This window comes from Verticillium dahliae, genomic scaffold (genome assembly GCF_000150675.1).
Source record: "Verticillium dahliae VdLs.17 supercont1.13 genomic scaffold, whole genome shotgun sequence".
NCBI classification, from domain to species: domain Eukaryota; kingdom Fungi; phylum Ascomycota; class Sordariomycetes; order Glomerellales; family Plectosphaerellaceae; genus Verticillium; species Verticillium dahliae.
In genome coordinates, this window is record NW_009276944.1 from 147,046 (window position 1) to 159,330 (window position 12,285).

At 56.6% G+C, this 12,285-nt stretch overlaps 4 protein-coding genes across 4 annotated transcripts in view; 1 reads left to right on the top strand and 3 right to left on the bottom strand.

The window, feature by feature from the left end:
* Positions 1-237, bottom strand: part of VDAG_06009 (CAJ1 protein) — a gene marked incomplete at both ends in the record, with an annotated part of 1,880 nt that extends 1,643 nt beyond the window's left edge. The window contains one exon of the mRNA XM_009659023.1: positions 132-237. Coding sequence (XP_009657318.1) covers positions 132-237 — 106 coding nt within the window. The remainder of the gene's footprint in view (positions 1-131) is intronic.
* An 854-nt stretch (positions 238-1,091) lies between these two features.
* On the bottom strand, positions 1,092-2,056 carry VDAG_06010 (NRS/ER protein; the record flags this gene model as incomplete). Its single annotated transcript, XM_009659024.1, has 2 exons — positions 1,092-1,541; positions 1,595-2,056. 2 exons carry the CDS (start codon positions 2,054-2,056, stop codon positions 1,092-1,094), a joined length of 912 nt encoding a protein of 303 aa, XP_009657319.1.
* A 2,418-nt stretch (positions 2,057-4,474) lies between these two features.
* Positions 4,475-6,061, top strand: VDAG_06011 (squalene synthetase; the record flags this gene model as incomplete). The annotated part of the gene is made up of 5 exons (XM_009659025.1): positions 4,475-4,530; positions 4,593-5,064; positions 5,139-5,642; positions 5,697-5,858; positions 5,915-6,061. 5 exons carry the CDS (start codon positions 4,475-4,477, stop codon positions 6,059-6,061), a joined length of 1,341 nt encoding a protein of 446 aa, XP_009657320.1.
* A 2,791-nt stretch (positions 6,062-8,852) lies between these two features.
* Positions 8,853-10,277, bottom strand: VDAG_06012 (oryzin; the record flags this gene model as incomplete). Its single annotated transcript, XM_009659026.1, has 4 exons — positions 8,853-9,367; positions 9,432-9,585; positions 9,638-10,186; positions 10,260-10,277. The coding sequence occupies 4 exons, from the start codon at positions 10,275-10,277 to the stop codon at positions 8,853-8,855; spliced, it is 1,236 nt and encodes a 411-aa protein (XP_009657321.1).
* Between the last annotated feature and the right edge of the window lie 2,008 nt (positions 10,278-12,285).

The window sequence follows — 12,285 nt, forward strand, 5'->3', positions numbered from 1 at the left end:
ATTGATGTGGGGAGGGGGGTGGTGCTGGGGGTTATCTAAGAGCTATAAGGAAAATAGACGGTTCCGTCTCAACCGCCTCCCCTTCCCAGCCCTTGTCTTCAGCCGGGGGGGGGGGGGGGGGGGGAACGCACCTGGGTGGTGGACGATGGCCAGCTTGCGGTAGGCCTTCTTGATCTCGAGCTCGGAAGCCGTGGGTTGAACACCCAGAGTGTCGTAGTATGCGGTGTCCGCAACCATGATGGCGGTGGGTAGGAGAGATTATTCGGAGGGGGGTATCGGGGGTCGGATTCTCACTGAAGAGGGCAGAGGTGGGTTGCTATTCGTAGCAAAGGCGATCTGGCGATATAGGAAGAGTAGGAGAAGAAGATCTTAGTAGCGGTCGTTGTTTTGTAACGGTCAGATGGCCAAGTTGGAAAAGCATATGGAAATCCGGTGCCTGAAGGTTAGGTAGGTTGGTTCCCTCACCTGGTTGATGGCGGGCAAGTGGTACGTACCTCCCGCTCCCAGGTGCTTGTGCTTGGGGGGCAGCGTTTTTGCGAAGCCCCGCCAAATTACGTCGTCGGTCAGCCCAAGAAATGAGTCGCCAACTCAACCAGTGGCGCTGGCACTGGCACTGGCACTGGCACTGGCAGTGGCGGCTCCGCCTTGGATCACCACAGGCAAAACTCAGCGTCTGGCCACTGTTGTCACAACGGTCCGCCAGACAACCTTGTCCATTTTCGGGGGCCGCTCGGAAAGCGCATTACGTGTACCGCGGCTTGGAGGGGCTTATGACGTTGCTACTTCTTTTTCCATTGCTTCCACCACACCATGACATTTGCCCAGGGTCGGTCACTTGGCGGCTCGTTCTCTCGGACGCTCCGGCAGAATATTGAGGCATCGACACCAGTACATCGATTTTCATAGCATTTCAATCCTCGCGCCTACGAAAGGTCTGCCTCTGCAACTCCCCTCCACATCAAGCTGTGGATGCGCCTTGGAAGCATGCGTCTGCACACAGTACCTCAGAATCTCACTCACTTTACGACCCTGAACGCCTGCCAACGACATGCTTGGACCCTCCTTACGCATTTCGCATTATGCTCGACATCTCAATTAACACCAGCAGCCTTCATCCGCTGGAAACAGTTCCGATACGCGTCGTGCACCTCGGGCACCTCGTACCCGTACTCCTTCAGCTTGCTGACGAGCTTGGTCGTGTCGAGCTTGCAGTTACTGCGCCCGGCCTTGATGACCTTGGCCTGTTCCTCGAGCGAGAAGTTCTTCCAGGTGAAGTCGGGCCGCACAATCTCCTTGAACAGGCTGAGCACCTCGTTGTGGGAGATGGCGCCTGGGTTGGTAAAGTTGAAAACGCCCGTGTCCCTGTGCTCCGCCATGAGGATCGAGGCCGGCAAGAGATCGTGGAGGATCGTGTTGCTGTTGGGAATGTCCACGACCCGATCATACTTGCTGATCTTGGTGACAAAGTTGCGCGAGTGCAAGTCGTCGCTGACGGGCATGCGCAGACGCAGGATGAGGCAGTTGGTGTAGTGTTTCATGATCTGGCCCGAGTTAGCTTTTGGCCGAGTTGGGCTCGACAGCCGGAAACGCTCACCTCCTCGACATGGCCCTTGGTGTCTGAGTAAAAGCTGCCCTTGAAATTGGCGGCATCCGTCTCGAGGTAGCCGGGCCCGCCAATAGGGTGAGCGTCATCATACTGGTAGATGCAGCCAGTCGCAAAGACGGTACAGTGGATGCCCTTGAGGAAACAGGCGTCGGCAAGGTTGAGGGTGCCGATGGCATTGGATCGCATCGTCGCCTCCTTGTTGTCCTCGCACCAGTCGACATTGGGCCGGCCTGTGCAACCTGCAGCGTTGAGCACGTGGGTTGGCCTGACCCTGTCGAGCTCGGCGAGGACGCCCTCGCGGTTCTCCATGCGAACAGTGGTTGTGTGAACCTCCTTGCCAGCGGCCTCAAGAAGACTCTTGAGGTGACCGGCTACCCAGCCTTCGCCGCCCCAGATGAGGAAGCGATTGGGGCCCGAAGAGCCGCTGTTGGCACCGTTCGTAACTGACATGGTGACCGCTGAGGTATGCTGAGCTGAGTGAGTAAAACGACGATGTTCCACAGTGGATGCTGTTGTCGATCACAGGCACGGGAGAGGCACAGGATCCGCAGGCTAGATGCAATTGAGGACTGGAAACGCTGGAGATGCGATGTCTGTTGTTGTTCAGAATGAGAAGACGAGCCGCAATCGAGGGAAGCAGAAGAAAAATGAAAGCGATCAGGAAGGAAGGGATAGAGTTAAGAAGTAGTGTCTCGTGGCAGGAACGAGGCAAGGGGAGGGGGCCAACTGTGACTGCGACTGCGACGAAGCACTGGGCTCAGACCAATGTCAGGCAAAGCGTGTTGAACCTTGAACGGAAGACCGGGGAGCGATGGTCGCACAACCTTCACTAATTACTGCTCCATCTGAAGCTTAATCGCCTCGTCTCGTCTCGCATTGACAACGACATTTGCGCGGCAAATGGGACGAGGGTATGCAAGCTGGAGAAGCTCCAACTTACGTCCTTTGTTTCCATCCCAAACAAGCTCCCACATCCCCTCTCGCTTGGAGCCCCCCATCAACACCATGACCATGTACTTGTAGAGCTCCTACATGTTGATCAGAGCTCGAGGTACCGCCATTACAATGTTGCCTCTCGTCGTTGAGACACGCCAAATGTATTGGGAGGAACCCAATTGATCGGGAGAGCCGTCTCCATTGAACTATCTTCGCCTGCCCTGTCTGGCTTTCCCAGTGTCGCATTTTTGGCAATCCGTCTCAACGGCCACGCGGCGGTGAGCTTGCGGGGTCGAGCGTAACCTTTGGGGAATGAGCCGCCATTTCGAAACCATCCACCACTGCGGCCGTTTGGGGTACAGCCGAGTCATACCTCCTGGGCCCGTGTGCGCCGACCAGATTGGAACCGCTCAGGTGCAGCATTACCGACACGGTACTTCGAGGGGTTGGCTGACCAGTATCCGCCTGTCGACGGTCTTATTGGGGTGAGGTCATCAGCGCAGTCGCTTGGACCACTGTCAATGTACAGTAATGAAGCTTGCCAAACAGCCTCAGATGACCATGGTCGAGAGTAACGAGTTGCTCTAGTGGCCTGGTGAAGGAGACTCTGCCAAAGCTAGACAGGTTGTACGGGCTTCTGCGCCCAAGACTGTTCTGGCGGCCACTGGCATGGAGAGAAGCAATGGGTGAGTTGAGGATGAATAGTTGAGGCATTCGTTGACGAAATATGAATCACATCCGGCAGGCGGACAGTATACTCACAAAGACTAGCATGTGGTATCGAAATGCATAGTATGCGATGCTGCCTGGAGCAGGCAGCATGTTTCGATGGCCGCGACATGAACCACGCAAGCCTGTACCCGTCTGGTGGAGCCATGAACACAGAGAGAGACAAGCCGATGTCAGAAATGCAATGGGTTCAAGCCTACAAACCAAGGCGCGATCAGCTTGAAAGACGGGTTGTAATACATTCGGGCTGCCCTCCGGTGGCGCCGTCGGCCATGTCCTTCAAGACCGGTCTCATCCATCGGCACCGCGTCGGCACTGTCTCTTGATCAATACTGAACCATTCCAAGGCGCCCACGGAACGCCGACTCGGCACCGCTCACACTGGCTGGGCTCTCGGGCGGTCGGTGTAAAGTCGCACGCGGTTTGTGTGTGGCTGGCACCTGTCACTGGCAAAGCCTCCTGGCAAGCACCAAGTGTAGCGTGGTCCAGTGTGCAGTGCTCTGGAGCTGGGCCAAGCAATCATAGGTAGTGGCCAATTGGCTCGCTTAGGAGATTCACGCCCCTCTCAGCATCAGAGTGTGGCCTCACAGGGCGTTGTCATAACATGCTGACTACTCAGGCACATACCTTTCTCCAGATTCAATTTGACACCAGCCAGTCATCGTACCCTTTCTGGTCCAAAGGTCCCGTCATTTCGGTCAGGGCAACTTGCTCTACCCACTACCCACGAGCACCCCCCAAGGCCGATAGGGGGGTGCCTGGAGCAAAGTGAAGAAAGCCAAGTGGAGAATCTTCGGCCCCCTTCTCCTCAATCTCCCCAAGCCCCAAATGGTGCTGAATTCTTCCATCCATCCATCTTGGGTGTTCTCCTCACCTGCCACCTCCTCACATCTCCTCCCCCCTTCCAACACCACCACCTCCTCCTCCGCCGCCGCCGCCGCAACCTCCCTCACCACTCTCGGCGATTACAAGAGCGAATGTTGACCACTTGATTGCGGCCAACATATAAACGTTCTCTTCCTCCCCTTCACGACACCGCACTTGGAACGAATTTTGATACCCCATCCGAGTCGCGTCTCCCAGAAGAATACTCTACTTTCTTCTCTTTCCCTTCCCACACAGCGTCCCCAATCTCGACGCGTTCTTTCACGCCGACTTCTCTTCCCCGCACTCGTTGCCGCTGTCGCTGGCATATCCGTCATCATGGGTGCCCTCTACTACGCTTTCCACCCAAACCAATTGCGGTCCATCATTCAATGGTACGGCGCCCCTCCGCCCTCTCTGTGCCCACGTGCTCGACTCGTTCTGACTATTTCCACAGGAAGATGTGGCACGATCCCGTTCACAGGCGAACGCCCGAGAAGGAGAGCCCCGAACTGCGAAAGTGCTTCGAGCTGCTCGACTTGACGAGCCGTAGCTTTTCGTCCGTCATCCAGGAGCTCAACCCGGAGCTTCTCGTTCCCGTCTGCCTGTTCTACCTCTGCCTCCGCGGTCTCGACACCATTGAGGATGACATGACGCTCTCTGTCGAGAAGAAGGTGCCACTTCTGAGGAAATTTGACGAGTGCATGGAGACGGATGGCTGGACATTCACCGAGAGCGGCCCCAACGAAAAGGACCGCGAGCTCCTGGTCCACTTCGATGTCGTGATCACCGAGCTGAAGAAGCTGAAGCCCGTCTACTACGATGTCATCAAGGACATCACCATCAAAATGGGCAACGGTATGGCCGACTACATCAACGCCCCCTTCGGTGCCGAGAAGGTCACCGAGCACGAGCTGTACTGCCACTACGTTGCCGGTCTGGGTTGGCGAGGGGCCTCACCAAGCTCTTCGTCCGAGGCAACCTTGCCAACCCCCGCCTCGAGGAGAGGGAGGAGCTGACCGAGTCGATGGGTCAGTTCCTGCAGAAGACCAACATCATCCGCGATGTCCACGAAGACTTTGAGGACAACCGCAGCTTCTGGCCCAAGGAGATCTGGAGCAAGCACGTCGACACGTGGGAGGATCTTTTCAAGCCCGAGAACCGCGAAAAGGCGATGCAGTGCAGCTCCGAAATGGTCCTCAATGCGCTCAAGCACGCCGAGGACTGCCTGTTCTACATGGCCGGCATGCGCGACCAGAGCTGCTTCAACTTTGTCGCCATTCCCCAGAGCATGGCCATTGCCAGTCTCGAGCTTGTCTTCCGCAACCCCCGCCTCTTCGACAGCCACCTCAAGATCTCCAAGGGTGATGCTTGCCAGCTCATGATCGAGTCGACGCAGAACCTGTTTGTTGTGTGCGACATCTTCAAGCGTTACGTCCGGAGGATACACAAGAAGAACGACCCGCGCGACCCCAACTACGTCCCCATCAGTGTGCAGTGCGCCAAGGTATGTGTCTTCTGCCCTACCCAGCCAGGATCTCCCTGCTAACAGATTTGCCAGATTGAGCAGTTCATCGACACTCTGTACCCGAGGCAAGACCCTGAAAAGCTCACCGTGGAGCAGAAGAAGAAGGACGCCAAGGATCCCAGCATGGACCCTGGCGAGGCAGCCGTTCTTCTCGGCATCACGCTGCTGACGCTCCTCTTCGTCTCTGGTCTCATGGTATGTCAACAAATGCTCTTTCGCTTGTCTAGCACTCTCGATTAACAATTTCACAGATTGGCACGGCGTGGTTCTTCGGCGCACGCTTCGATGGTCTCTGGTCTGGACTCTTCGGCTCCTCACAAAACGAGACGTACAGCTGGCCGACCGCTGGCGAGGCCGTTCCCTCGGCAGTGCCTTCGATCGAGCATCCCGAGCTGTAACGTGGCAGGGAAAAAAACATTTTGCGCTTCTGCTCTTCGACATGGTACATATGACGGCGTTGACGGTTTGCTGCCCCCTTTTTTTTGCTGCGATGAACTCATGCCATACACCTACCCCGGAAAGGCAGAGACGAACTGGACTGGACTGCCTGACTTACGTATTTAATACCACCCCCGCCACAGCACTGCGTGGTGGCTTGTTCTCGACCCCGCGATGTCGCGGAAGACCCTGACCAAGCCTCCCTTTTTGTCTCAGTACACCCCGCCGTGACAGTGACTGGGTACTCGATCTCGCGAGAGCGAGACGGAACGTGATGGTGAAGAGAAACAAGAACAAGGCCGCGGCCGTAGCACGGATGTCAAATTACAATCCAGTCCCACCTCCGGGTGGCCATGACTGTGGTTGCGCCGAAGAAGTGCTGATAGTAAACCCCACCGGCAAAGACCTCGTCCTCTTCAGGGCGAGTACGGGGCGGGCGGATATCTACCTCGATGGAAATCCGCCCTTTTGCTCCGGCTTGCAAACATATCTCTGATGAAGTGCAGTTGGAGGAAGGCACTGCTCTGATTCAGTTAGTCAGCAAGGACTATAAAACGTAGCCCTGGGGGCACGTCGGCCGCAAACTAAGCCAGTTACAACAACTCTTATCCACCTTAATACCAACCTACACCCTTTTTGGTGACCACAGCAGGTCTGACGATGGCCCAGATGTCCCTCTGTAGGCCATCCACTGTAGCCTTGAGGACAACGAATTCCCGCATGGGGGTCACATTCCCATCTGATGTAGTGATATGCAGCCCTCCAAGTCCCACTAATGAGAGACTATACTTGGGAATCTGGTAGAAGTTGATGATAGCTGGGGAGATCATGTTGACCTCGGAACCCTGGTCGGCTTGCGTCGAGTTGGGTGGCATGGGGAATCTGATCATCTTGCCTCCAACCTTAGCCGTGACTATGCAGTCCACTCGATAGGGTCTGGTGGCCGTGTGCAGTCTGGGTGTCACATCTGGACCTGTTGGTCTCTGGAATCCTGGGGGTGGTCCCTCGGTCTCCAGCGAGCCTGACATGGCATGTGTCTTGGATGTGGCTCCTTTCCTGGTAGCGTACCTGCGGAGATGCTTGATAGTGTCTGGAGATATCTGCATGATCTCCATGAGGTTCACTTGGGCAGTGAACCTCTTAAAAAAAGCCAGGTAGTCAAAGGGAACGGCACCATCCCAACCAACGATGGGGGCCAGTCCATCCTGACGGGGCTTCCTGGCTTTGCTGTGGTCACCAAAAAGGGTGTAGGTTGGTATTAAGGTGGATAAGAGTTGTTGTAACTGGCTTAGTTTGCGGCCGACGTGCCCCCAGGGCTACGTTTTATAGTCCTTGCTGACTAACTGAATCAGAGCAGTGCCTTCCTCCAGCAGTGCAATGGACTCGCGTGGTGCATGCAGGATGATACCGTATCGTACAATGGGGGAAGGGGGACTGACCATGTTGTCGGAATTTGGGGTTCACTTGATAGATTGCCGATCGACGCGTGCAAGCCCAGAACTCTAATATATCTTCGTCGTCACTACACTCTACCACTTTCCCTCACCTCACGCGGCCTAGGCTAGTCTCGCTCGTCTCGTGACCTCGTTCCAGCGACGTCATGCCGCTGACAAGTCATGCCCAAGCAGCCGAGACGCGGCGGGCCCCGTCCGCAAAGCGGCGCCGAGCCTGAGACGCAAGACGTCTCGGCCTTGGCGTTGCATCCGGGAGAGGGTGGGAGAAAAGGGTTATTGCCAGCGGGCGAAACGATAACGATACCTCCCTTCACCCATTCTTCCTCTTTCTGCCGATCATGACAAGGGCTGCTGCAGGCCCCGGGAGAGAGGCGTTTTAAGCATGACTGTGCACGAGATGGATTTGAGACGTGGATCTGTGGTGATCGGTTGTTTGTTTACGGAGTGTTTTTTTTTTTCCCTTGTTCGGCCTTTCTGCCCCGTTCCCTCCTTTCTCTCTTCACCCTGGGGCCATGCGTCGATCATAAAGATGGAGGAGGGGAGGCGCTCGAAATAGAGTGATTTGCAATGCAGGCGGGTTCCGCGACTCGGGGGACAGACATGGGCTTGGTGTGTGCATTTGTCAGTCCGATGTCTGTCCGTCTGTCTGGTGGAGAAGCCCTCTTGCTAGGAATGGAGCTTTGCATAATGGTTAAGAGCGTGGCCCCGTTCTCGTGGTCAAGTTGGAACAGCAAGTCAGGCAATTTTTGCACCACCGGTCTGTTCAGCTTGTTTGTAGGCAAGAGTCAGTCAGCATGCAGCATAGCATGTCCGGTCGCGCATTTCGAGATCAAAGTCCGAGCGAACAACAGCGTGGAATAGCCGATTCAGTCATGTTCGTCTATTTTCGCTATGCAAAGCAACCATGTTGGTTTTTCTTCATCGTTTCTTCTCGCCCGCTCATGCCATGTCCATATCCCTCTTTCCATGAACCTGTGACGATGACTCCATTGATGAGAGTAGAGAAGGAAAGATCATAAAGTAAAAATAGGTTCGTCAATTAGATACAGGTCAAGATAAAATGCAGATATAATTTTTGGTTTTCTGGTCAAGTCTTGCGTCCGACGTGATGCTTCTGGGGCAAAGTATTCATCTTGTTAGATTAGTCATGGTGATATTGTCAATACGCCGCGCTTTCTAAAATGGATGAAAACCAAAACTCAAAAGGCCACGCCAAGACAACGGCCTAAGGCCCGTACCCCAACTCGTCCCGCCAGGGCAGCCCCTCCCTCAAAGCAGCGCAGCCGGCTCGGCGACACTAGAGCTGGCCGTTGTTGGCAATGAGGTTGGTGGTGCCGGGGGTGTTTCGGAGGACCTGAGCGCCCGAGGCGGTGGCGAGCTCGGTGAGACGCGAGGCGACGGCCTCGGGGGTGTTGATGTTCTCGAGAGCGATCAGGTAGGCGGCGAGGCCGGCGACGTGGGGCGAGGCCATGGAGGTGCCGGACAGGGTGTCGGTGGCCGTGTTGGATCTGATGCCGACAGAAAGGACGTCGACGCCGGGGGCGAAGATGTCGACGTCGGCGCCAAAGTTGGAGAAAGAGGCCTTCTGGTCGTTGGAAGCGTCAATGGCACCGACCGTGATGGCCTTGGGCGCTGAGGCAGGCGACGTGTTGGCAGCGTCCTGGTTCTCGTTACCAGCAGCCACGACGGGAACGACACCGGCGTCGAAGAGGGCCTGCACGGCGCGGTTGACGGCCGCAGACTGAGGGCCGCCGAGAGACATGTTCATGACGGCCTTGCCGCGGAGGTTCTTCTGCTGGACATCGTTGATGACTGTTTGGTCAGCGCCTGATGTTTGCAATCTGGGGAGGGGGGAGGGCAGAAGCAGGGAACGTACTGAATTGCAGGCCGTCGAGAACACCGGCGTTGGAGCCGGCACCAGTGCCGTCAAGGACCTTGACGGCGACAACATTGGCAGACTTGGCGACACCGAAGGTCTGGCCGCAAATGGTACCAGCGACGTGGCTGCCGTGACCGTTCTGGTCGTTATCCTGAGATTCGTCAGTACATTTTCCTCTGACCCTCAAGACGATATAAACTTACAACATTGTCGACAGTGTTGACGCCAAAGGTGGCACGGCCCTGGAACTCCGAGTGGTCGGTGCGGATACCCGTGTCGACGACGTAGACGGTGACACCCTCGCCGCCGGTCGTGTCAAAGACGTAGTTGCCGGTGCCGGCTTGAGCGTTGGACAGGCGGTTGAGTCCGGGGGGCGCGTTCATCTGGGCGACCGACGCGGAGAGCTTGACGCGGGCGTTGGCCTCGACCCAGGCGACCTCGGGCTCGTTCATGATTTGAAGGATCATGTCGTCGTCGGACTCGAGGGTCATGGCGCGCCAGCCGTTCATGGCGAGGGCGTGGACCTCGGTGCTCAGCTGGCGGCCGTCCAGGCCACGCTTGCCAATGTTGCGGCGCTTGATGTGGTTCATGACCTCGGTCTGGCGGAAGTTGATCGTGTCATCGTCAAAGGTGTTGTTGTAGACGACGATGTAGCTGTTGGAGACACGCTCGGTAGACTCCGAGTTGAGCATGGCGGAGAAGCCCTTGGCGAAGAAGTCGGCGGCTCCGGTGATGGCGCCGGCGGGGACCTCCTGGGGGGCGACGGGGATGCCCGGGATGGCGGCCCCCCATGGCGGAGAGGGGGAGAAGGAGGGAAGAGAGGACCTTGCTGATGGGAGCCATTGTTGCGGTGGTACGAGAAGACGGACGGGTGTTGTCGTGAGGTGGAGGTGGAGGTTAGGGTGAGGTGGTTGAGCTGAAGGACCGGATCGAAGCCTGCGACGAGTACAACAACAACAACAACAAGGATACAGTGAAGGTTTGATCGGAGGCTAGCTCGTCGACGAAGAGAGGGAAAGAATGTATGAACAAGAGATGTTGCAACGAGACCACAGGTCTATAAAGAGTGACAAGCGTGGAAGTGAGTGTTGTCGAAACGGAAGGAGACCAAAGGGCCCAAACGAGACGAGACTTGAGGTCAAAGGGGGTGGTGGAGAGCCAGGACACCGAATGGAACGTGTTCCAGAAAGTCAGAGAGCGACTCAGAAGATGGGACGGCCGTAGCAGGTCTATGAATGGAATACAGGATAGGTGGGCGGGGGGCCGGGGGATCAGATCAGATCGGATATGTCCGTGGGTTTGATCGATGACCGTGACTGCTCGTTGTCCGTTGCAAACGAAAATAAAAAAAGGGGCGTCTTGAGGTTCCGAAGGAGAGTGAATCCGAAAGGGAAGCTGTCGAAGACGAAGAAGAAGAAGAAAATAAGAGACGAAAAGGATAGTAGACTGCGGTGAGTTCGAGAAGTGGACGACGAATGGAAGCAAGAGGAAAGAGGAGAAGAAGACAAGACGAGACGACGAAGCCAGAGGCTTTTGACTGTTGGAGGGTTGAACAAGAAGCTGCAGGCCAGGGGGGGGTGGTCCGTCATGTGCGTGTGTTCCCAATGTGGGCAGTCGTCGACAATAGGTTTAGTGCGTTGAAGAAGGGCGTTGAATACCGTGAATGGGGTTGAGTGGTCCATTGTTCCAGACCAGAGAGGGACCGGGGTGGCTAGAGCCAGTCATTCTGGCAGGGTTGTGCATCGCCGCCTGTGTCGATGTGGTGCTGGATGATGGGTGATGGAGGATGCTTGGTGTTGGGTCATGCTAATGTCGGCTCGTCGATGCTGGAGATCGAACTTGCACGAGGCCCCAAGTGGGTTCTACAGGGGACGTCAGGAGCCTCCAGGGAAAGGGAAAGAGCCCTCAAGCAAGAGGAAAGTGCCCGCAGGGAACAGGAAAGAGCCTTCAGGGGATGCTAGGGGCACGCTGAGGGACCGTTAGGGGCCCTTGGGGCCCTCGACGCTAGGGTAGCGGGCATCAGAGGAGACAGCGCATGGCGGGACGGATCCACTCCCCTCAACCACTGCAGGAACAGGGCAGATGCCCCCTCGCCATTGGTCTGCCAAGTCAAACGCACACACCCCGGCCGTCGATCCGACCACTGGCTCCGGTTTCGAGCAGCGACGGCCCCTAATCTCAAACAGACCAGTGCAGGGGTCTTTCTTCTTTCTCTCTCTTCCCCTGGCTAGGTACTTTACTAGAGGGCAGGTCACAGCAAAATTCTGGTTCAGAGCGCCCCCGCCGCGCGCCTGTGGCCTCGCCCTCGTTGGCTGTCAATGCTCGTTCCGTCACGCTGCAAATCTCTTGTACCAGATTGTGTCGCCTTGACGTGGACCAACGAGGCTTCAGAGCTCCAGCCTTGCCCTCCGGCGTCTGAATCAATCATCGACTCACTTGGGAATCACCGACCAAGAGCCGAGCAGTCACAATAACAACAATATGCCACTACCTATGCTAGGTACCTTCGCCATCCTTCCCCTTGAAGCCGAAGCCTCTGGCCCCGGTCCTGGTGACGACTCCTTGCGGCGGCGCTTCTGGCCCTTTGGGATAATCCCCGAAATGCAAGGCACACGCCAGGAGCCCACTCTCCAGCCAAGCGAGCAGCACCAGCACCAGCAGTGTGTCAGGACGCAGCACTCTCTCCTTCTTTCTGGCCCTCTGCAGCCGCAGACACACTCAATTCTCGCCCTGCCGATACGAACCGTCCACTGCCTGCGACCGTGTTCCCCTTGTTACCTCAAAAGCCCCCGGCCTGTCACGACGAGCTCTTACTTCTTTGTCCAGGCTTGGGCCCAAAACCGTTAGGTCC